The sequence below is a fragment of the Peromyscus maniculatus genome, chromosome 4 (assembly GCF_049852395.1).
Source record: "Peromyscus maniculatus bairdii isolate BWxNUB_F1_BW_parent chromosome 4, HU_Pman_BW_mat_3.1, whole genome shotgun sequence".
In the NCBI taxonomy this organism is placed as follows: Eukaryota; Metazoa; Chordata; class Mammalia; order Rodentia; family Cricetidae; genus Peromyscus; species Peromyscus maniculatus.
In genome coordinates, this window is record NC_134855.1 from 63,500,337 (window position 1) to 63,523,895 (window position 23,559).

Genomic DNA, 23,559 nt, shown 5'->3' on the forward strand with positions numbered 1-23,559 from the left:
CTAGTAACCACAGATGAGAGAGAACATGCAACACTTGTCTTTCTGGGTCTAGGTTACTTCACTAAGTAAGATCTTGTCTTGTTTGGCTTGGTCATTTCTGTTTTCCATCCATTTACCTATAATGTTCATGATTTCGTTTTTCTTTACACTTGAATAATATTCTGTAGAATATTTATACCACATCTTCATTGTCTATTCATCTGTTGAAAAACATTTGGGTTGTTTCCATTTCCTAGCTTTTGTGAACAGAACAGCATGAACCTAGCTAAGCAAGTTTCTCTGGAGTAGGCTCTTGAATCCTTTGTGCATATGTCAAAGAGTGGCTGAGCTGGGATATATAGCTTTATGTTATCTTTCATAACTATAGTAATTAAAAGACATAGTACTGGCATAAAAGTGGACATGTAAATATCAGAAGAAAATTGGAGGGCCAAACCTGAGTACAAGTCACTTCAGCCATTTAATATTTGACAAAGATGACAACAACAACAACAATAATAAAAACCAGAAAAAAGAAAGTGTCTTCAACATAACAGTGCTGGGGGACATGGACATCCACAGGCAAAAGAATGACATTATACTCATATCTATCTCCTTCCACAAAGACTAACTCCAAATGGATCAAAGACCTAAATGTGAAATCCTGACACTGAAACTTTAAGAGGAAACTCAGGGAGTACCATAGAGTATATAGGTATAGGAAAGGGCTTCCCGAATGGGACTTCATTTGATCAAAATGAAAGCCAACAATTGACAAGTGGGAAATCATAAAACTAAGAAGCTTCTGTAGTGTCATAGGTGAAGAGGAAGCCCATAGAATAAGCAAAAAATCTTTATCAGCTATACATCATTGTACATGAGGTTAATATTCAGATCATAGGAAGAACTAAAACAAGCAAACTAATAGCCAAAAATCCAAATGTCTCATTCAAAAATGCACCCGTGGTCTCAACAAAAAGTACTAAAAAGGAGAAAAAGATGACTGAAAAATACTTTTAAAAAGTGTTCATCATCCCTACCAATTAGAGAAATGTAAATCAAAACAGCTTTGAGATGAATAGATCAAGCAATGACACATGTTGGAAAACATGCTGGGAAAAGGGAATCCTACTTCACTTTTGGTACAATTGCAAATTCTTCTAACCATTCTGTAAATCAGTGTGGGGAATTTAAAAAAAAGCCAAAAATAATTCTCATACTATGAAATATAGACACGTTATTTTTGACAAAATCAAATGCTACACTGACTGAGTCATTGTAAACATGCTGCTGTATTAAAGATTAATAACTTGCTAAGGCAGTCAGTAAAGGTGAAAACACAGACAACAGAACATGAAGACCTTAGTTTTTCTGTGTGGAATGCGGCTATTTGAGAACAGTCAGATGTCTACATTTCCTGTTCTACTAATAAGAGTGATTATACATAACATCATAGACAACTATTAAAGTTAAAAGAGGATAAATGTGAAAAATACAGTTAGATAGACACAAGGACATTGGTTATTTTATTAGAATAATTTAAAAAATACAGGATCATATCCTCACATGTCACACAGTACAATGAATGATTCTATTTATCTGGAGTTTTGGTCCATTGCACACAGAAAAATATTGCATCAGTAATTGTATTTATAACTCATCTCTTTCTTAAGGAAGTATTTTGCTCTTCTGTTCCTGATTATAATGAATTGATTGTGACAATACAAGGCAAGGAAATTGTAAACATATGTAGAGGCCTCATGGGCTTGCTCTTCTTTATAAGTCTTATAAATGAAAGAGTGACATCCATATGATGACTTGCTAGAGTCACATTGCTCTTTAATTTTAAGAAAAAAGTATTGGGCAATGTTTCCATGTACTTTGTAGGGAATATTGTACATCTTAGTTTCTCACGCGACAGATCAAGGCATCCAACATGGGGATGCCAGGGTATAAAACAAAGAAGTTACTTTGTCATTGCATAGGAATGATGAGACAGTGGCTGCAGACACATAAATACCAAACTTCCATAGGAGACATCCAGGACTGTGAAGAGGGACCCACTTGTTGAGAGTTTTTTAGATACCACGTGTAAAAAAGTCAGAGATTATTCTTTGTCTCCTTCTTTTTCTTTTCTTAAGTTTCAAGGATAGAAATAGTTATAATTGTTCCTCTTGTCTTTCATCATCTAAGATTTCTAGCAGAACATTATATGATCTCATGTGATTGTGTATATAGACATGCTTTATGTTTTACAATATTAGGAATTACAGCACTAGATATGAAATGCACATTAAGGGATCACGCTTTTAGTTTAAATGAGTTTATTTGAAGGGAACAAGAAGCATGATATATGGCATGATTTGTGGAAATGAAATCCAAGTACAACTTTACATTATAAAACCTACAAATATATAAGTCACACAAAAGTGATCAATATGAATTAATCAATAATTAGTTTTTCTGTATATCTGTACTCATCACTTAGAATCTTGGCCATTTGAAAAGACAGTATTATCCAGCTAAAGGAATATTAGGTATGCTACATATAAATTACCACGTATTTTCTTTTTACTATATCCTATCCTTTTACAACTTAAGTAGAATATTCACACACATTTTACATTTTCTATGAATGGCCTGCTTCACCTCTTTGTTCCTCAAACTGTAGATCATAGGATTCAGCATGGGTATAACCAGTGTATAGAACACAGAAGCCATTTGACCAGTTTCAAATGAGTGATTGGACTTTGGCTGTGCATACATAAAAAATAGAGTCCCATAGAATATAACTATCACTGTCAGATGGGAGCCACAGGTAGAAAAGGCCTTGTGCCTGCCCTCTGAAGAGTTCATCCTAAGAATTGCTACAAGGATCAGGATGTAGGATATGGAGATCACCAGAAGAGAAGAAACCAAATTAAAAGTTGCAAAGATTAAAATTATCAGCTTAATTTCATGTGTGTCTGAGCACAACAATGATATCAGTGGCAGACTGTCACAGTAGAAATGTCTGATGATATTATGGCCACAAAATGATGAAATGAAAATCTTGATAATTGTCAATAAAGATATAAAAATACTATAGAGGTAAGGTATTGCCACTAGCACATGGCACAATCTTTGTGACATGATAATTGTGTAGAGTAGTGGATGGCAGATGGCTACATAGCGGTCATAAGCCATGGCTGACAGAACAAAAACTTCAGTAGTGATAAACACACTGAAGAAGGTCAGCTGGATTGAGCACCAATGATAGGAAATTGTAGGTTGATCAACAATGAAGTTTATTAACATTTTGGGCCCCACAGCAGTTGAATAGCCAAGGTCAGTGAAAGACAGCTGTCTAAGAAAGAAGTACATAGGTGTCTGAAGCCTGGAGTCTATTTTGGTGAGGATGATCAAGCCCAAATTACCCACCACAGAGATCATGTATACAATGAGGAAAAGTCCAAATAAGGGGGCCTCCAGTTCAGGGAGACCTGTGATTCCAGTTAGAATGAAGTACTTGAGCACTGTAAGATTGTATGTATCCATCTAGACTACTCAGGAAACCTATGCTGGTAAGAAATATAAAGATAATAATTAGATTATATATTAGACCCCAACAGTAACAACTTAATATTTTGTATTTAATATTCAATATATGTTATACTATATACCATGAATATACATTTTATAATATGTTTATATATTAATACATACACATAAGATTACAAAATAAAGTATGAGTTAACTGTTACTATCTGAAATATTGTTAGTGAAGCACTGGATCTTAAATATAATTGTTATTTCCAGTATGGATGACATAAGTGAAAGAGAAGCATGAGCAATGCCACTCAATTAAATTCCACTAAGCATCTAACAAACAAAACACTCTTACTCATGATGTTCCTAAATGAATAAAAAGTATCAAACACCTTTGCAATTCATGGAGCCTAAATTACCTTGTTATCAAACTTCCATAGTTAAATCTACTGTAAGATGAAAAAACTAAATGCATCCCTTATGAATATGAGTAAAAATTATGAGTAAATTATAAAACACAGAAGTAACTATGAAAGATAAAACTTTTAAACCAACTGTGCAGGTTATAGCTAGGAATATTTGTGTATATACATAAATGCATTCATCATCAATTGAAAGAAATGGAGGCCATGACTTAAAAGAAAGCACAGAGGGGCATAAGGGAAGGTTTGGAAAGGGGAGCAGGGGGGGAGGTTGCACAATACTTTAAAACGATTACCAGATCAGTATAAGATAAACTATTGGAAAATTATAAATTAGAAAGAAAGGCATAAAATAGCTGTATTCACAGATAACATGATTTTTTGTTGTTGTTCTTTAGAAAATTTTAAGCAATCCATGTTAGTCATTTTTCTTGTTTCTGTGTTCAAAGATTTGACAAGAAACTTAATGTTGGCAGGATTTATTATCACTAACCAGTTGGTTGAGGGGATACAGTGTACCATATTGGGGTAGGGATGTTAGCCAGATTGAATTGTGGCAAGAGGACCTTGAAACTTCTTGCTCATATGACAGTCAATAAGGTAACAGTGCACACATTCCAGAGGCATACCTGGGTTGTAACCCTGAACTTACATCACTAAATGTGTCTGCCAGCTATGGACATTGTCTTAAGGTTTTACACTCTAGCAAAACAGTGCCTTTACCTGGGGACAAAATGTCCAAACATATGCTTCTGTGGGGGAACATCTTTTACTTAAGCATTAGCAGAACCTAATCAAATGCTGGAAAAAAAAAACCTTAATAAACTAATTCAGCAAATTTTCAGGGCACTAGATCATTGTTTGGATATCAATTGCATATATATAATTAACATATATGTATATGTCTAATACTAATTCAAAGAAGAAAAATAGGAAAGAATAAAAAATAAATTAAAATATGAATCTAAGGAATAAAGTAATAAATATAACTAAGAAAAAAAGATTTCTATCCTGAGAAACACAAAATTTTGATGAAATAAAGAAAATTATTAAATGAGTAACAGTCTTATTTATTTATTGGAAAACAGTTTCACTGCTGTTAATATGAAATTTGTCTAGAATTCTAAACAGCTTTTAAATTCTCTATGCCAGTTATAAAAGGGAGCAAAAGAGTCAATAATAAGATTTACATGGAATACAAGGAGTCTCCAAGGTAGTCAAAATAAGCAAACAGGAAAAATAAAGAAGTTTGAAGACTCACATATTATGAATTCAGCACTTAATTTAAAACACATTAATAAAACAAGCATAGTGTTTCCCAAAGAATAGACAAATCACGGACTACAGTAAGTACGTGGGCTAAGTCTATGCGTGCATGTCCAAATTATGTCAAAGCCATCCAGTAGAGAAAGACTAGTCCCTTCAACAAATGGTTCTGTGAACTAATTATAAAAGATGAATAAAGATGGGCCAATTTCTCCCTGTACCGTATACAGAATTAAACCAAAATTGTTTTCTATTTTACTTTTCAAGGCAGATTTTTCAAGCACCATAAACTCCAGATTTCAGCAACCTATAACAAGTTGTCAGGTGTACTCTGTGGAGGATTTTCAGAAACAAATACAGGCGACTCACCTCTAAATGAGGAATCTTTCTTGCATTTTCCCTGTGTGTTCTCAACTCCATTAGACTGATTTATGAGTTTTCATCACCTCTTGGGATTCTTCCTTAGGCAAACAAAAGCGATTTGCTAATTCTGCTTGGGCATTAGAAAGCTTCAAACAGAGCCCGTGAGACATTTGATAATTATATGATAGATACTTATATTCCCATGTGAGGAGAGTTATGGTAGACATCTTTTCACCTTTATTAACTCTATCTCAGATACTAAGAACCAAATCATTGGACCTGAAAGACATATTGATGGTGTTCTAATAAAGTTGCATTTTATAGGTTTATACCTACACTAACAATAGCAGAAACTTAATACAGGTTACTTTTATAGAGGTTATTTTAAATAATGTTTATATTTTTCTGTATTTTGTGATACTTTAATGCCTGAAGTAAAAGACAGGCATACAATCCACACATCATAAATTACATTTTTACAAACTTAATATTTCTGTATAACAAGAACCAATATTATATAGAAACAAGTAACAGAAAATATTTTCAGAAAACTATTTTATTATATTTTCTACCATGAATTGCCCCGTATCTCATACAAATAGAAGTACAAACATTATTGTTATTCCCAACATCTTTGCATTTATTTGTTAAATTCATTTTTAAAAATATATTTTACAGAATGATAATTTGATATATGAACAGCATGAGTAATTGTAGCTGAGGTTTTCTCTGGTCCTGCCCAGCCCCACAGACCCTGCAGCTGCTTATAAAATAATCACTCAGAAGCTTATATTAGTTAAAACTGTTCAGCCATTAACTTGGGCCTACCATTGACTAGTTCTTACATTTAAACTCATCCCATTTCTGTTAATTAATATGACGCCACATGTTCTGTGGTTTTACCTATATGCCATTACATGCTGCTTCCTGGATGGTGGACTGGTGTCTGCTGACTCAGCCTTCCTCTTCCCAGAATTCTCCTTGTCTGCTTATCCCACCTATACTTCCTGCCTGGTTACTGGCCAATCAGCTTTTTATTTATCAACCAATCAGTGAAACACATTCACAGCATACAGAACATCCCACAGCACCTCCCCTTTGCTGTCTAATCAAAAAGGAAGGGTTTAACTTTAACATAGTAAAATTATACATAACAAAACAGTTATCAAGCAAGAATTATAGTTACAATAATCAGTCCATTTATATTTGGCAAATTTAAAGAAAATATCCTATCTATCCTATATTTGTGAGTCTAAGGTTTCATAACCATCTTACCTCATATCATAACCAAGGAAAATTACCTCTAGTCTTCAACTATATCAAAGACCCCAGAAGGACATAATATTACCTAAGTAAACAGGAAGAACATTGTAAGCTTGTCCCACCTGGCTCCTATATTTGTGAGTCTAAGGTTTCATAACTATCTTACCTCATATCATAACCAAGGAAAAATTACATCTAGTCTTCAACTATATCAAAGACCCCAGAAGGACATAATATTACCTAAGTAAACAGGAAGAACATTGTAAACTTGTCCCACCTGGCTACTGGCCAATCAGCATTTTATTTATCAACCAAATCAGAGCAACACATTCACAGCATACAGAGTGATATCCACAGCATTTTGTCAAGCAGTCCAGGCAAGAACAGTTTCTTGCCCAAATGGCTGTTTTTGCCAAGAAGAAGATAAACTCCATATGGAGTGTCTTTGATGCCCATCTTTCTCTCTGAAGTAAATTGATGCTGCCAGGAGCAGATGTGTCTCATTTTCCAGGAAATCTAAGCTTTTAAAACATTTTAAATGCCATATTCTGTAGGTCTTTGAAGTGTTTAAAGATTATCTACCTAATTAAATTATATCTATGCATACCTAGAAAACTTAACATGACTATAAGTTTGACTATCATAGAAACTAATTATTAATCTGTATTTCTTAATTATCCATTATGATTTAAATGAGTTACATAAACATAATACCTTAAATGAGAATATATATATATATATATATATATATATATATATATACAAAATCAACTCTAAATTTGTATCACTAAGCTAAAATCCATAGCAATGTAAAACATTTTTAAACAAGTTGTTGCTCTTTAAAAGTAGGTTCATTAATCTAACCTTTCATCCTATCATATCTATATTCTACATTTCTCTATCATATCTTCCTTTCTTCTTTTAGGAAGAGATTGACTATGACCAATAACAATTTGTAACCAACTACCTAAACAAAGACAAAAATTCATAATTGGGAATATGGATGTAATTTTCTAGGCTACTTCCTGCTGATAAGGGGCGCTGTATTCTTATGGAGATCCTGAGAAAATGAATAAATATGGTCAAAGACTGGAATAGTCTTTGAGGCTGCCTTGTCTGAGCCAGTTGCCTTGAAGCTGATTGTGGATGTTGGATCATCTGGAGACCTCTCAGGGCTTCCTTGATCAAACCATATGAGCCTGGAAGCAATCCACAGGTTCCCATCTTCTGTGGAAACAAAAGCAGAAACTCTTTTCCAAAGCAACATATCCTTAGACATTAATTTTGAAATTGAGATACCTTTAAAATATACATATTGATTTAACTCAGAAGGTTTTACAGTAAAATTCCTCTCTGCAGTTAAAAATCCCAAAGACAACACAATCCAGATTCTCTGTGTAATATCCATTTTTATGTGGCTTATTTTTATATTACTTTTACTGTCTCTTTAAAGGCTTTCTTTTTTATAACATTTTATATAACTGTCTATATTCATTTTCTTCTCTCTTCCAAGCCTCCATAAATTTTTATACACATTACAAACCATTTAAAGTCTTACTGTATCTTAATCTGTCTTATTGTGAATCTATTGCTTAAAAGTGCAGTATTACATGGACTGAAACAGCAACTTTGGCTGCTGTCTCTGTCAGCCTCATCTTTCCAACATTGTGGAACTACTTTTACTGACAGCTCTGGGAACCAGGCTGTCTGCTGACTCTGGGAGGCAGTGGATCTAAGCTTCCATCCAATAGCGTGTAGCCTAAAAACCTTTTCTTTCTTTATGTTTTTTTTTCTTTATTAGTAAAGGCTAAATCCACCATGCAGTGTAATAGTGTAATGTGTGACTTGGAGACTCCTCATCCCCACCATGTTGCAGGTCAAGCCCATATGTCAAGAACCCACTGTAGAGTAGCTCAAGCCAGCAGGTTGAGACTGGCTTGAGAGAGACAACTAGGAAGCTGCTCTCGGCTCCATTTTAGAACCCTTTTTTAAAATTTTTCTCAGGTTTTAGGTGGAAACTCTCACCAGATGTCTTAGCGCCATTTGTAGCTGAAGTTTCCTCTGGTCCTGCCCAGCCCCACAGGCCACACATAATTGAGTTTTTTTTTTGTCTGAATCTGTCAAATGTTGATGGAATAGACATTATTAATATAATTCTTGACTGTATATGTTGTATATACTTACTGTATATAGTATTTCCTTATATTAGTTATTAGCTTTTTTTATTTTAGACAAAAAAGGGGAAATGTGGTGATACTATGTCCCCCCAATATATTGTACACCCTAATAAACTTATCTGGAGTCAGAAAACAGAACAGCCAATAAACAGACATAGAGACCAAAAAATGATGGCACATACACCTTTAATCCTAGCATTCTGGAAGCAGAGATCCATCTGGATTTCTGTGAGTTCAAAGCCACACTGGAAATAGCCAGACATGGTGACATACGCCTTTAATCCCAGTAAGTGCTGGCAGGAAGCAGAAAGTTACATAAGGCATGAGGACCAGGAGCTAGAGCCTTGATAAGCTTTTAGGCTTGTAGCAGCAGTTCAGCTGAGATCCATTTGGATGAAGACACAGAGGCTTCCAGTTTGAGGAAACAAGATCAGCTGAGAAGTTGAAGAGGTGAGGTTGGCTACAGCCTGTTCTGTTTCTCTGAGCTTTCACCCAATATCTGGCTCCCAAGTTTTTTTTTTATTATTAATAAGACCTCTTAAGATTCATGCTACACATAATGATCAAATAAAGAAGCTATCTCTATCTCTGTAAATATTAATTTAAATAAAAACAACATATTCTAGTTACATGCATTTTCCAACAAATATGAGACATCATGCTCTTTCCCTGAGTATCATTCTCATTCTCTCTCTGTCTCTCCATCTGAGTGCTTCAAAGTCTCTCATTCTTGAAACATTTTCTATTTTCTCTGTGTCAATTACCATCTGCTTAAAGAAGGAACTTCCTTGATAAGGGCTGAGTGATGCTCTGCTCTACAAGTCTGAACTCTCAATTTCTCTCCTCTAGTTATTCACAAATCACGGTCAGTGGGTTAAATGGTAATACCATCTAACAGTTGGTTCCTAGTCAGTGGCCCTGTTTCAGGATCTCTAAGAGATACAGACTTGCTGGAAGAAGTACAACCCTGGGGTGGGCTTTGAAGTTTCAAAATCTTTTCTCAGTTCCCAGTTTGCTCTCTTGCTGCTTCATGTTTGCTGTTTAATATATGAGACCTCAGCTTCTGCTCTAACCACCTTACCTCCTGCTTCCACACCATGATGGACTCTTATACCTTTGGTTGTGGAATTTTATCATAGCAGCAAAAATGTGACTAATAGAGGTTTTAGTAGGTTATTGAGCCCTATAGCTATGTAGTCCAGAGATACAGAATTTGAACTCATTTACATAACTGTGATGGCACAATTCATGAACTTCCTCTCTCTCCCAATGTCCATCCTTCACAGAATCTAGTAATTTACATCAATTCACATTTTCTAGTTTCCATATTTGAGAAAGGGCTTTTTATATTTGATTGAAATAATGGGGCTATATGATACATAACCTATTCCTCCTGTTTTCTTTTGGTGATAAGGGCCTCTAAACTGTCCTTTATGATGATTGTATTACCAGTTGTCTGAGGTGTTTCCTTTTTTTGTTTATTTCAGAATGAAATTGAAAAATGTAATTTTTGATGGTAAATAGCTCTGAGCTTATGGTATTAGCCCTCTGTGCTGTGGAATAATCCTTTTGTCGACTGTGAAGATTTGTCACTATGATTGGTTTAATAAAGAAGTTGACTGGCCTATAGCCAGGAAAGTGAGCCAAACTGAAAATGATAGGAAGAAAAGTGGTGGAGTCAAAGGAGTTGCCAGGACATAGATAGGTTGCAAGATATGCTGAAAGACAGGTAAAGCCATGATCCATATTGGAAATACATAGCTTGATAGAAATTGATGAATTTAAGCTGTAAGAACTAGTTAGTAATAAACCTGAGCTATCAACCCAGAATTTATAATTAATATTAAGACTCTGTGTTGGTTGCTTGGGAATTAGTCAGAGGGAAAGAAAAATCTGACCAAAAAGGTGCCCAATGTGGGGCTGGAATTTCCACATAAGACCAGACAAAGCTTAAAAAAAAGATTCTAAACACACAAAACAGAGTCCAATTTGGCTTCTTGGTAACTGCCTTTTCTTAGATAGACTCTGTTTGCTAGACACAAGCAGATGTGGCTCCTTTAAGAGACAGCTTCCTGGCTCAGTGCTAGCAGCAAACCACAAACAAGGCTCTTTTAATAGACCCTGCCATGGAACACTCAAGTGGGGTTTATGAGCAGTGGGTGGTGCACTACTCAGTGGGAATGTGGACCCCAAAATTCCCCAGAGCTGGGTTGGTAAACATGTTTCTCGCCAGCCAGTAGCTCTGCCATGAAGCTAGGCTATCAGGGAACCAAGCATGGTAGAGTCAGTTGCCAAAACAGAGGTGGAGGTCCTGTTCATGCCACTTAGCAGTTTAAAAGCTCATACAGTCAAAAAAAGATTACATATACACAATAGAGACAGATTCAAATGGAAAAATAACTCTAAATGGGTTAAGGTGGGTTTAAAAATATACATAGGCTTGGGAGAAAAAAGAGAAGGTATGTACAGTCATAAAATATATATAGTTTTAAAATAATAAAAATAATAAAATAAAATCCTTAAAAAGGAAATAAAGTAATTTAAAAAGAAGCCATATAAAGGTGGAAAATACACAGAGAGTCTGGATCCTGTATGCTATTGTGCTGTCTTTAGAGTTTCTGACTGCTAATGAAGGAACAGCAGGTGCTAAAACATATTGGATTAAAGGAATTAAACCAATATTTTAATAAAAAAACTATCAACTTCAAAATATTTTACATTGGTATGGATTTTGGTTTATTAATACAAATTTAAAATTAATTTTGTTATGCTGTATGTATGTCTCTACTATTGCTTGGTGTATTGTGTTTATGCGACTCATTTAGAAATGCAATGTATTATTAAGAAATACAGACTAATAGTCATCTATAATAGTCAAACATGTAGTTTTGTTAGGTATGTTTTCAAAGTCATACACAGGTACATTTAGATAGACAAATAGATGGGCATCAAACACTTTAAAGATCTATACAATATGGCATTTAATATGTTTAATAAACTAAGACTTTTCATGAGAGTGAGGCATGTCTGCTCCTGACAACACCCATTTACTTTAAAAGAAGATGATGAGATCAAAGAACCTCCATATGGAGTTGGATTTCTTCATGGCAAATCTAGCCATTTGGGCAAAGAAACTGCCCTTGCCTGAATTGCCGACTTTATATTGTCTAAACTGGACCAGCAGGATACAATAGAAAGTGATTGCCAAACTTTGACAAGACAAGGTAGGATAGTTCTTCAAAATTTCCTGCTTCTCAGAAATGTCTGTCAGATATTCCAGGCCTGTAGGACAAACTTAGATGCCCCAACATTACAAAATAACTTTGGATGACTGTTCAAGCAGCCAGATATCCCTGTCATTAAATAGCATTTCACCGTTTGGGGGTTTAACAGAGTTGAAGACTAAATTGTTATAGTTAAAGTTTTCCTTGCTTATGAGAAAAAGCAATTAAGTATTAAACTTTAGATTCACCAAGATAAGATAAATAACAAAATTCTCTAATTTTGTCAAAATGGACTATATATAGTAGCTATAATTCTTAATAACTGTTTTTATTGTATGTAACCTTACTATATTAAAGTTAAAACCTTCCTTTTTAATTAGACAAAAAGGGGGGAATCCTATGGAATAATAATTATGTACACTGTGAAGACTTGTCACTGTGATAGGTTTAGTAAAGAAGCTGACTGGGCTATAGCCAGGTAGGATAAGGTTAGGGGGAGAGTCAAAGTGAGAATGATGGGAAGAAGATTGGTGGAGTCAGAGGAGTCACCAGGAGAGGCAGAGAGAACAAGACTTGCTGGAGGACAGGTAACATAGATTAATGGAAATGGGTTAATTTAAGTTGTAAGAGCAAGTTAATAATAAGCCTGAGCTATCGGCCAGGTTTTATAATTAATGTTAAGACTTTGTGTCAGTTATTTGGGAACTGATGGGAAGGAAATAAAAGTCCAACTACACTCCTGTATTGTCACTATTATGAGTGTAGGCCTTATGTGCCACCAGTGAGTTCACAGTTCTAAACTTAGGGTGTAGCATCTTCAGTGTTCAGTCCTCATCTACAAAGTCTCATATGAATTCTGTGATAATTCTTGTGGGACATGGAACTTTTCTCACTTCTTAGACTTACCTTTCTTCAGCACTAAGGCCATGTCTTTCACCTTCATGTCATGTTTATTGTTATTTGCATTTTCAGCTCTCCACACTTCTCTGAAGTCCTCACACTTTGGCCCAGGGATCTTTCTGATTAAAAGAATTGTTAGTTCTTTGAGATTTTTAATATAATTCATTTTGATTAAATTTGTTTTGTCCTTCTCAAATCTTCTCCAATTAAGTACACTTTTTTTGAATTCATCATCTACCATCCATATATTTCCAACTGTGTCTGGGCTACCAGGCATGAATGGTCACCTGAAGCAATTCAGTCCACTTTACTTGTCATTAAGAAAAAAAATCACAAGTAATAAAGAATATAACTTCACAGATTGGCTTTATTGAGGTATATCTTACATTTTAAGGGCTATGTAGCAAGAATTGGCTCCTAGAATTAATCAGAGAGTAGAAAAAGCTTTGCTTATATTAAAAAAAATTGCTTGTGAATGCTATCCTATCTCTCATGGATGTTGGAGATACATGGAGTGCCAGTATGTTAGGGACATATGGCAGCCATCTGAAGCTGGCTTGCCTTCAGCACATGTGGTGGTATTGTGTTCCCCAATATATTGTGCACTATAATAAGCTTATCTGGGGTCAGAGAACAGAATAGTCACTAGATACAGAGGCTGGAAAATGGTGGCACACACGCCTTTAATCCTAGCATTTCAGAAGCAGAGACCCATCTGGATCTCTATGAGTTCAAAGCCACACTGCAAACAGCCAGGCATGGTGACACATGCCTTTAATCCCAGGAAGTGATGGCAGGAAGCAGAAAGTTACATAAAGCATGAGGACCAGGAGCTAGAGCCCTTTTAAGCTTTTAGCTTTTAGCAGTAGTTCAGCTGAGATCCATTCAGATGAGGACTCAAGAGGAAACAATTTTGTTTGAAGAAACAAAATTGGCTGAGAAGTTGGCGAGGTGAGGTTAGCCATGGCCAGTTATATTTCTCTGATCTTTCACTGTTCACCCCACTATCTGACCACAGTGTTTTTTATTTAATAAGACCTTTTTTTTTTTTTTTTTTTTTTTTTTTTTTTGGTTTTTCGAGACAGGGTTTCTCTGTGTAGCTTTGCACCTCTCCTGGAACTCACTTGGTAGTCCAGGCTGGCCTCGAACTCACAGAGATCCGCCTGGCTCTGCCTCCCAAGTGCTGGGATTAAAGGTGTGAGCCACCACCGCCCGGCATGACCTTTTAAGATTTGTGTTACATCTGGCACCCAACTTGTCAGTATGAATTCTCAAAAAAGCTACTTGCCTGTGGCCTTGCAGGTCCCAGCTCAAAACAGATCTACACATTGCTGGTTGTGGTGGCGCACACTGGTAGGATTTGCTGAAGGAAGCAGAGGCAGGAGGATCCTGAGTTTGAAGCCAGGCTAGGAGGCTTGCTGAGGAGAACCTGGGACTGGGGCTTAGCTACAAACAGTGATGGCAGGACCATGGAGTTGGTGGCTACTGCTCCGAGTTGCCAGCTGCTTCTCATCATGTTGATGGCAGCATCGATGCTTTTACCAGGGGTGAAAGGTTTATTGCTGTTTGTTCAGACAACAATTGCCAAAACCATTGTGTTACAAGAAAGCATTGGCAAAGGTCAGGTTGGAGAAGTTTAACTAGGCAATGGTGGGGAGAAGTTGCTATGAAGATATTCTCTTTTAGGGAAGTCCATTCATGGTTCTGAGAGGAAGACCTTTATCAGACTGTGATTGCTCCAAACCATGGAGGAAGGAAAAAAAATGTCTGCATGGAACCATGACCACACCTAACAGTGACTTTGAAATCTTCAAAAAGATGACAGGATCCCACAGTGATGATTCCACATGGACTATGGTAAAGCCATTAAGCTGATTAACACAACAGAAAGATTGGCTTTGGACTACAAACTACTCAGGACAATTTCGAGATGTCTACCTGAGAAGATCCAAATTCACAGACTACCTGACTAAAGACTTGAGACAAGCCCTGTACTTTCTCATTATGCAGATACTTGGCAAATGATACAACTAACTCTCTCAGGACTTGACAATTAACCCCAAAATTTTCTTTTCAGGATCCTCTAAAGATGTCTTTGCCCCCAGAAAGCAGGAAATACTTTTAATAAAATGATGCCCACATTCCCAAGAGGTGGGATGAATGGTTTTTGGTCGTTCAATGGCTTACGGATGATTACTACTGTTTACAGTGTTTTGTTACGAGATGTTAATTGTTAATGGTCAAAAAAAAGCTAAACAAAGGAGATTAGATACAGGGTTTTTGTTTAAAAAAAAAAGAAAAAAGAGGATATAGAAAAGGGTAGATCATTGAATCTACTCCAAAAAAGGGGAAGATATAGAAATGATAAGATAGAAGGTAGATTTTTGGATCTACTCAGAAAAAAAAGAGAATATGGATATGATAAGAAAAAAAGGAGATTACTGAATCTACTTTTAAAATGGAACTACTTATTTTAAATAGGATAAGTAATGGAAATTTTTATCTGAGTTTGTCAAATAATAATGGACTGGACATTGTTAATATATATAATAATTTTTTTGTCTGAATCTGTCAAATATTAATGGACTAGACATTGATAATTTAATTCTTGACTGTATATATTGTACATACTTATTATATAGTTTTTATTGTATTAGTTATAAACTTCTTTTTATTTTAGACAAAAAAGAGAAATGTGGTGATATTGTGTTCCCCAATATATTGTGCACCATAATAAACTTATCTCGGGTCAGACAACAGAAGAGTCATAGATAGACATAGAGACCAGAAAATGGTGGTACTCACCTTTAATCCTAGCATTTCAGAGGCAGAGATCCATCTGGATCTCTGTGAGTTCAAAGCCACACTGGAAACAGCCAGGCATGCTGACACATGCCTTTAATCTCAGGAAGTGATGGCAGGAAGCAGAAAGGAATATAAAGCGTGAGGAGCAGGAACTAAACCTTTTTAAGCTTTTAGTTTTTAGCAGCCATTCAGCTGAGATCCATTTGGATGAGGACTCAGAAGTTTACAGTTTGAGGAAACAAGATCAGCTAAGAAGTTACCAAGGTGAGTTTAGCTGTGGTCTGTTCTTTTTCTCTGATCGTTAAGAGTTCACCCCAATATCTGACTCCAGTGTTTTTTTTTTGTTTTTTGTTTTTTTATATTTAATAAGACCTTTAAGATTTGTGTTACAAGCAAACATTGAGAAACAAAGCTGTGGTTGAGGTTACTGCGATGGCAGATATAGTGGTTTCCAGAACAAGAATGGAGTCTATCTGAGACATGTGTGGATAATTTATCTTTAGTATTATGAATATATTATATGTGTGCAGTAAATTTTACTTAAATTTAGAGGTTAGCTCATAATACCTTTGACAGTTTGTGAACAATATTACTTTTTACATCTTTCATTTTCTTTTTCTTTTCTTTTTGAAATTAAAAGTACATCATTTCTTGTTTCCCTTCCTCACCCTGAAACTTCTCATATATTCCTCCTCACTCTATTTCAAGTTCATTGCATCTTTTTTTCTTAATTGTTGTTTCATGCATATGTGTATATAAATACACAATTTTTAAAAATAACCTTCTCAGTCTTTGTAATATTATTTATATGTATGTTTTCAGGGCTGACCAATAAGTGTTAGATAACCAATTGGTTGGCTCTTACCTGGGAACTTTTCTTTTCTTGTGCGTGAGACCTTGTGGTTTTCCCCTGTTCTCTCAGCATATCTATTGTTGGCTTTGTTCAATTCATTTAAGCAGTATCTGTTTGTACTTAAATTTTTGCTTCCTGAATCAAATCATGTATTTTTTTTAATTGTAAATACCATACTTAACAGAACTCTGAGGGGACAATTATCATAAAGAGACATAATATGCCATCAAGTCCACTAATTATTATGACATTTATTATTGATTAATACATATTAATTTTTACAACACAATATTTTTCATTATACTTTTTCTTTTCTCTTTTTCTTTTTTATTATTAAGAAAATTTTCAGTTCATTTTACATACCAATCACAGATCCCCCTCTCCTCCCTCTTCTCACCCCACAGCCTTTTCACCACCAACTCACACTCCCATTCCCATTTCCTCCAAGGCAAGGCCTCCCATGGGGAGTTAGAAAGCCTGGTACACTTAGTTGAAGCAGGTCCAAGCACCCCCCACACACAACAAGGCTGTGCAAGTTGCTCCACCTTGGCAATGGGGTCCAAAAAGACCTCTCATGCTACAGGGATAGATCCTGATCCCACTGCCAGGTAGCCCCTTAAGCAGGTCAAACTATACAACTGTCTCACCTATGCAGAGGTCCTAGTCCAGTCCCATTTAGGCTCCACAGCTATTGCTCCACTGTTCATGAGTTCCCACTAGTATGGTTTGGTTGTCTCTGTCAGTTTCACCATTATGATCTTGATGCCCCTTGCTCATAGAATCCCTCTTCTCTCTCTACAACTGGACTTCTGGAGCTTGGCCTGGTATTTGGCTGTGGATCTCTGCATCTGCTTCCATCAGTAACTGGATGAAGGCTCTATGACGACAGTTAGGGTATTCACCAATTTGATTACCAGGGTAGGCCAGTTCAGGCACCCTCTCTACTATTTCTGTTACTCTAAACTGGGGTCACCTTGTGGATTCCTGGGAACTTCCCTTACACCTAGATTCTCCCTCTCCCCATGGTGTCTCTCTCTATCGTGGTATCTCTTTCTTTGCTCTCCACTCTGTCCCTGTTCTAGCTGGATCATCCCATTCCCTTATGTTCTCATCCCCCATCCTCTATTGTAGATGTAACCAACCACCTTATTAAATAAGAAACACAGAACCAATGTAAAAGAGAAAGCCGAGAGGTCAGAGCTCAGAGCTAAAATCTTACCCTTCCTCCTGCGTGCTCCTAGCTTCCTGAAAGAGACCTATTTCCTGTGTGTAAGTCTTTTCATAGTCTTTTGTTCTGTCTTCTCATTGGTTGTAAACCCAAACACATGACTGCCTCGTCACTGTCTGTATGTACAGCCTCCCAAGTCTTAAAGGCATATGTCTCCAATGCTGGCTGTATCCCTGAACACACAGAGATCTACCTAGCTCTTCTACCAAGTGCTGGGATTAAAGGCATGTGCCACCACCACCACACTCTTGCTATGGCTCTAATAGCTCTGACCCCTGGGCAAATTTATTTATTAACATACAATCAAAATCACATTTCAGTACAATTAGAATACCACCACACTCTATCCTCTATTGCTCCCCTCACACTGAGTTTATTCAAGGAGATCTCATCTATTTCCCCATCCCAGGGCAACCCATGCATCCCTCTTAGGATTCTCCTTGTTAGCTATCCTCTCAGAAGCTGTGCATTGTAGTCTGATGGTCCTTTGCTTTACATCTAGTGCCCACTTATGAGTGAGTACATACCATGTTTGTCATTCTGAGTCTGTGTTACCTCACTCAGAATGATATTTTCTAGTTCCATTCATTTGCCTGCAAATTTCATGATGCCATTGTTTTTCACTGCTGAGTAGAACTCCAGTTTGTACATCTGCCACATTTTCTATATCCGCTCTTTGGTTGAGAGGCATCTAGGTTGTTTCCAGGTCTGGCTATGATGAGTAATGCTGATATGAACAGAGTTGAGCATGTGTAATAGTGGTATGATTGAGCATTCTTTGGTTATATGCCCAAGAGTAGTATCATTGGGTCTTGAGGAAGATTGATACCCAATTTTCTGATAAACCACCATACTGATTTCCTAAGTGTCTGTACAAGTTTGCATTTCCACCAACAGTGGAGGAGTGTTCCCCTTGCTTCATATCCTCTCCAACATAAACTGTCTTCAGTGTGTTGATCATAGCCATTCTGACAGGTGTAAGGTGGTATCTCAGAGTCATTTTGATCTGCATTTACCTGATGACTAAGAATGCTGAGCAATTCCTTAAATGTCTTTCAGACATTCGAGAGAGATTCTACTGTTGAGAATTCTCTGTTTAGCTCATTAGCCCATTTTTAATTAGATTGTTTGGTATTTTGATGTCTAGTTTCCTGAATTTTTTATATATTTTGGAGATCAGCTCTCTGTTGGATGTGGGGTTGGTGAAGGTCTTTTTCCATTCTGTAGGCTATGATTTTGTCTTATTAACAATGTCCTTTGCTTTACAAAAGCTTCTCTGTTTCAGGAGGTCCCATTTATTAACTGATGCTCTCAGGGTCTGTGCTACTGTTGTTATATTTAGGAAGTATTCTTCGGTGTCAATAAGTTCAAGACTACTTCCTATTTTCTCTTCTAACAAGGTCAGTGTAACTGGATTTATTTTGAGGTCTTTGATCCACTTGGACTTGTGTTTTGTACATGGCAATAAATATGGGTCTCTTTGCAATCTTCTATATGTTGATCTCCACTTACACACACACCATTTGTTGAAGATACTTTCTTTTTTCTATTGTACAATCAGGTATTCATATGTGTGCTGATTAAAATCATGGTCTTAAATTCAATTCCATCAGTCCACATGTTGATTTTTATGCCAATACCAAGAAGATTTTTTATTACTATAGCTCTATATAGAGCTTGAAGTCAGGGATGATAATGCCTCCAGAGGTTGCTTCATTGTACAGGATTCTTTTAGCTATCCTGGGTTTTTTTTCCCATAAGAAGTTGAGTAGTGTTCTTTCCAAGTCTTTGAAGAATTGTGTTGGGATTCTGATGTGGATTGCATTGAAACTGTAGATTGCTTTAAAAAAGATTAGCATTTTTACTATGTTAATCCTACCTATCTATGAGGATAGGAGATCTTTCCATTTCCTGGTATCTTCTTCAATTTCTTTCTTCAGAGACTTAAAGTTCTTGTCATACAATTCCTTCACTTGCTTAGTTAGAGTTATCCCAAGGTATTTTATATTATTTGTGGCTATTGTAAAGGATGATGTTTCTCTGATCTCTTTCTCAGCCCATTTATCATTTGTCTATAGGAGGTCTTCTGATTTCTTTTCTTTTCTTTTCTTTTTTTTTTTTTTTGTTAATCTTGTATCTTGCCCCATTACTGAAGAAGTTTATCAGCTGTAGGAGTTCCTCGTAGAATTTTTGGGGATATATATATATATATATATATATATATATATATATATATATATTATCATATTGTCTGCAAATAGTGAAAGTTTGGCTTATTCCTTTCCAATTTATATCCCCTTGATCTCCTTTTGTTGTCTTATTTCTCTAGCTAGAATTTCAAGTACTATATTGAATAAATATGGGGAGAGGGAGCAGCCTTGTCTTGTTCCTGATTTTAGTGAAATCACTTTGAGTTTCTCTCCATTTAATTTGATATTGGCTGTCATCTTGCTGTAAATTGCCTTTATTATGTTTAGGTATGTTCCTTGTATTCCTGATTTCTCCAAGACCTTTATCATGAAGGGGTGCTGGGTTTTGTCAAAGGCTTCTTCAGCATCTCATGAGATGATCATGTGATTTTTTTCTTTCAGTTTGTTTATATGGTATATTACATTGACAGATTTTCATATGTTGAACCATTTTTGCATCTCTGGGATGAAGTCTACTTGATCATGGTGGATAATTTTTTTATGTGTTCTTGAATTCAGTTTGCAAATATTTTATTGAGTATTTTTGCATCAATGTTCATGAGGGAGATTGGTCTTTAATTGTCTTTCTTTGTTTCATCTTTGTGTGGTTTGGGTATCAGGCTAACTGTAGCCTCATAAAAAGAGTTTGATAATGTTCTCTCTGCTTCTATTGTGTGCAACAGTCTGAGGAGTATTGGTATTAGGTCTTCTTAGAAATTCTGGTAGAATTCTACCCTGAAATCATCTTGTCCTGGGCTTTTTTATTTGGGAGACTTTTAATGAATGTTTTTATTTCTTTAGGGGGTTATTGGTCTATTTAATTTTTTTTCGAGACGGTCTATTTAAATTGTTTATCTGGTTTTAATTTAACTTTAGTATGTGGTTCCTATCCAGAAAATCATCCATTTCTTTTAGATTTTCTAATTTTGTGGAGTACACAATTTTGAAGTATGACCTGATGACTCTCTGGATTTTCTCATTTGTTTTTATATCTCCCTTTTCATTTTTGATTTTGTAAATTTGGATGTTCACTCTCTGCCTTTGGTTAGTTTGGATAAGGGTTTGTCTATCTTGTTGATTTTCTGAGAACCAACTCTTTGTTTCATTGATTCTTTGTATTGTTCTCCTTGTTTCTATTTTATTGATTTCAGCCCTGAATTTGATTATTTCCTGATATCTATTCCTCCTTTATGAGTTTGCCTCCTTTTGTTCTAGAGCTTTCAGGTGTGCTGTTAAGTCACTAGTTTGGGATTTCTCCAACTTCTTTATGTGGGCATTTAGTGCTGTGAATTTTCCTCTTAGCACTGCTTTCGTAGTGTCCCATAAGTTTAAGTATGTGGTACATTTGTTTTCAATGAATTCTAGGAAATCTTTAATTTTTTTCTTTATTTCCTTCTTGATCCACTGGTGATTAAGTTGAGCATTATTCTGTTTCCATGAGACTGTAGAATTTCTGTAATATTTGTTGTCATTGAAATCTAATTTCAAGACATGGCAGTTCAATAAAATACAGGAGGTTAAACCAATTTTTTTGCTTTGTGACAGAGTATGTGGGTGATTTTAGAGAAGGTTCCATGGGGTGCTGAGAAGCAGGTGTATTCTTTTGTGTTAGGGTGGAATGTTCTGTAGATATCCTTTTAATCCATTTGAGTCATAACATCTGTTTGTTCCCTTATTTCTCTGTTAAGTTTCTGTCTGGCAGAACTGTCCATTGGTAAGAGTAGGGTATTGATGTCTCCCACTACTAGTGTGTGTGCTTTGATGTACAGTTTAAGCTTCTGTAATGTTCTTTTTGTAAATGTGGGTGCCCTTGTATTTGGGGCATAAATGTTCAGAACTGAGATTTCATCTTGGTGGATTTTTCCTGTGTTGAATATGTAATGTCCTTCCCAATCTCTTTTAATTGATTTTAGTTTGAAGTCTGTTTTGTTAGGTATTAGGATAGCTTCACCAGCTTGCTTCTTGAGTTCTTTTGCTTGTTAAGTCTTTTCCCAGCCTTATACTCTGAGGTAGGATCTGTCTTTGAAGTTGAGGTATGTCTCTTTTATGGAGCAGAAGGAGGGATCCTGTTTTTGTATTCATTCTGTTGGCCTGTGTCTTTTTATTGGTGAGTTGAGTCCATTGATATTAAGGAATATTAATAACTAGTGATTGTTAATTCCTGGTATTTTTTGGTAGTAGTGTTGTGTGTTTCCCTTCTTTGGTATTTGTTGGTGTAGGATTATCTATTGCCTGTGTTTTCATGGATGCATCTTTCTTAGATAGGATTTTTTTTCCTTCTAGTGCTTTTTGGAGGGTTTGTGAATAGGTATTATTTAAATCTTGTTTTGTCATAGAATATTTTGTTTACTCTGTCTATGATGATTGAGAGTTTTACTGGGTATAATAGTCTGGGTTGGCATCCATGGGCTCTTAGTGTCTGCATAACATCTGTCCAAGACTGTTGACTCTAATGTTTTCTTTGACTGATGAATCTATTTCCTCTATAGTATCTTCAATGCCAGATATTCTTTCTTCTATCTCTTGCATTCTATTTGATATGCTTGCATCTGTAGTTCCTGTTTGGTTATTCAGATTTTCCATTTCCAGCATTCCCTCAGTTTGTGTCTTCTTTATTGCTGCTATTTCAGTTTTCAAGACTTGAACTGTTTAATTCACCTATTTGATTACATTTTTTTGTCTTTCTTTAAGGGATTTATTGATTTCTTCCAATTTTTTGTTTGTCTTTTCTTTGATTTTTTTAAGGGAATTTTTCATTTACTCTTTAAAGTCCTCTATTGTCCTCTTAAAGTCATTTTTAAGGTCGATTTCGTGTGCTTCTTCTGTGTTAGAATATTGAGGTCCTACTGAGCTACTATGTTCTGGTGGTACCATATTGCTCTTTATTTTGTTGAATGTATTCTTGCACTGGCATCGACCCATCTCTTCCTGCAATTGTTGCAAGCCATGTCCTTTTCTTAGGAAGCCTCTTTTTTTGTTTGTTTTTTGTTTTTTGAGACTGGGTTTCTCCATGTAGTTTCGGTGCTGTCCTGGATCGCGCTCTGTAGAACAGGCTGGCTTCGAACTCATAGAGATCTGCGTCGTTCTGCTTCCCAAGTGCTGGGATTAAAGGTTTGTACCACAGACACCTAGCCTGAGAAAGCCTCTTTTGGTCCAATTGGCACTCTTGGTCCAAACAGAACTGATGGAGTCTCTGTCTCAGCGAGCAGCTCTTGGCCCAATTGGAGCTCTTGGTCCTGTCAGAGCTGGTGGAGTCTCTGTTTCAGTAAGCAGCTGTGGTCTTGGAGGATGGGTAGGTTTGAGAGGTGTGGTGGGCCTTGTAGGCTACAGGGTCTGCTGTGGGGGGTAGTCAGTCCTGCCTG

The 23,559-nt window shown here is 36.1% G+C and overlaps 1 protein-coding gene across 1 annotated transcript; it reads right to left on the minus strand.

Moving 5' to 3' along the window:
- Window positions 1-443: 443 nt before the first annotated feature.
- Window positions 444-5,599, minus strand: LOC102926040 (olfactory receptor 8K3-like). Its single transcript, XM_076568654.1, has 2 exons — window positions 5,565-5,599; window positions 444-3,539 (listed from the first exon to the last, which is right to left on the minus strand). The coding sequence occupies exon 2, from the start codon at window positions 3,514-3,516 to the stop codon at window positions 2,569-2,571; it is 948 nt and encodes a 315-aa protein (XP_076424769.1). The 5' UTR covers window positions 3,517-3,539; window positions 5,565-5,599; the 3' UTR covers window positions 444-2,568.
- Between the last annotated feature and the right edge of the window lie 17,960 nt (window positions 5,600-23,559).

Bases quoted from the DNA above. Each gene is read 5' to 3' on its own strand.
- LOC102926040 (XM_076568654.1), bottom strand. From the start codon at position 3,516: ATGGATACATACAATCTTACAGTGCTCAAGTACTTCATTCTAACTGGA.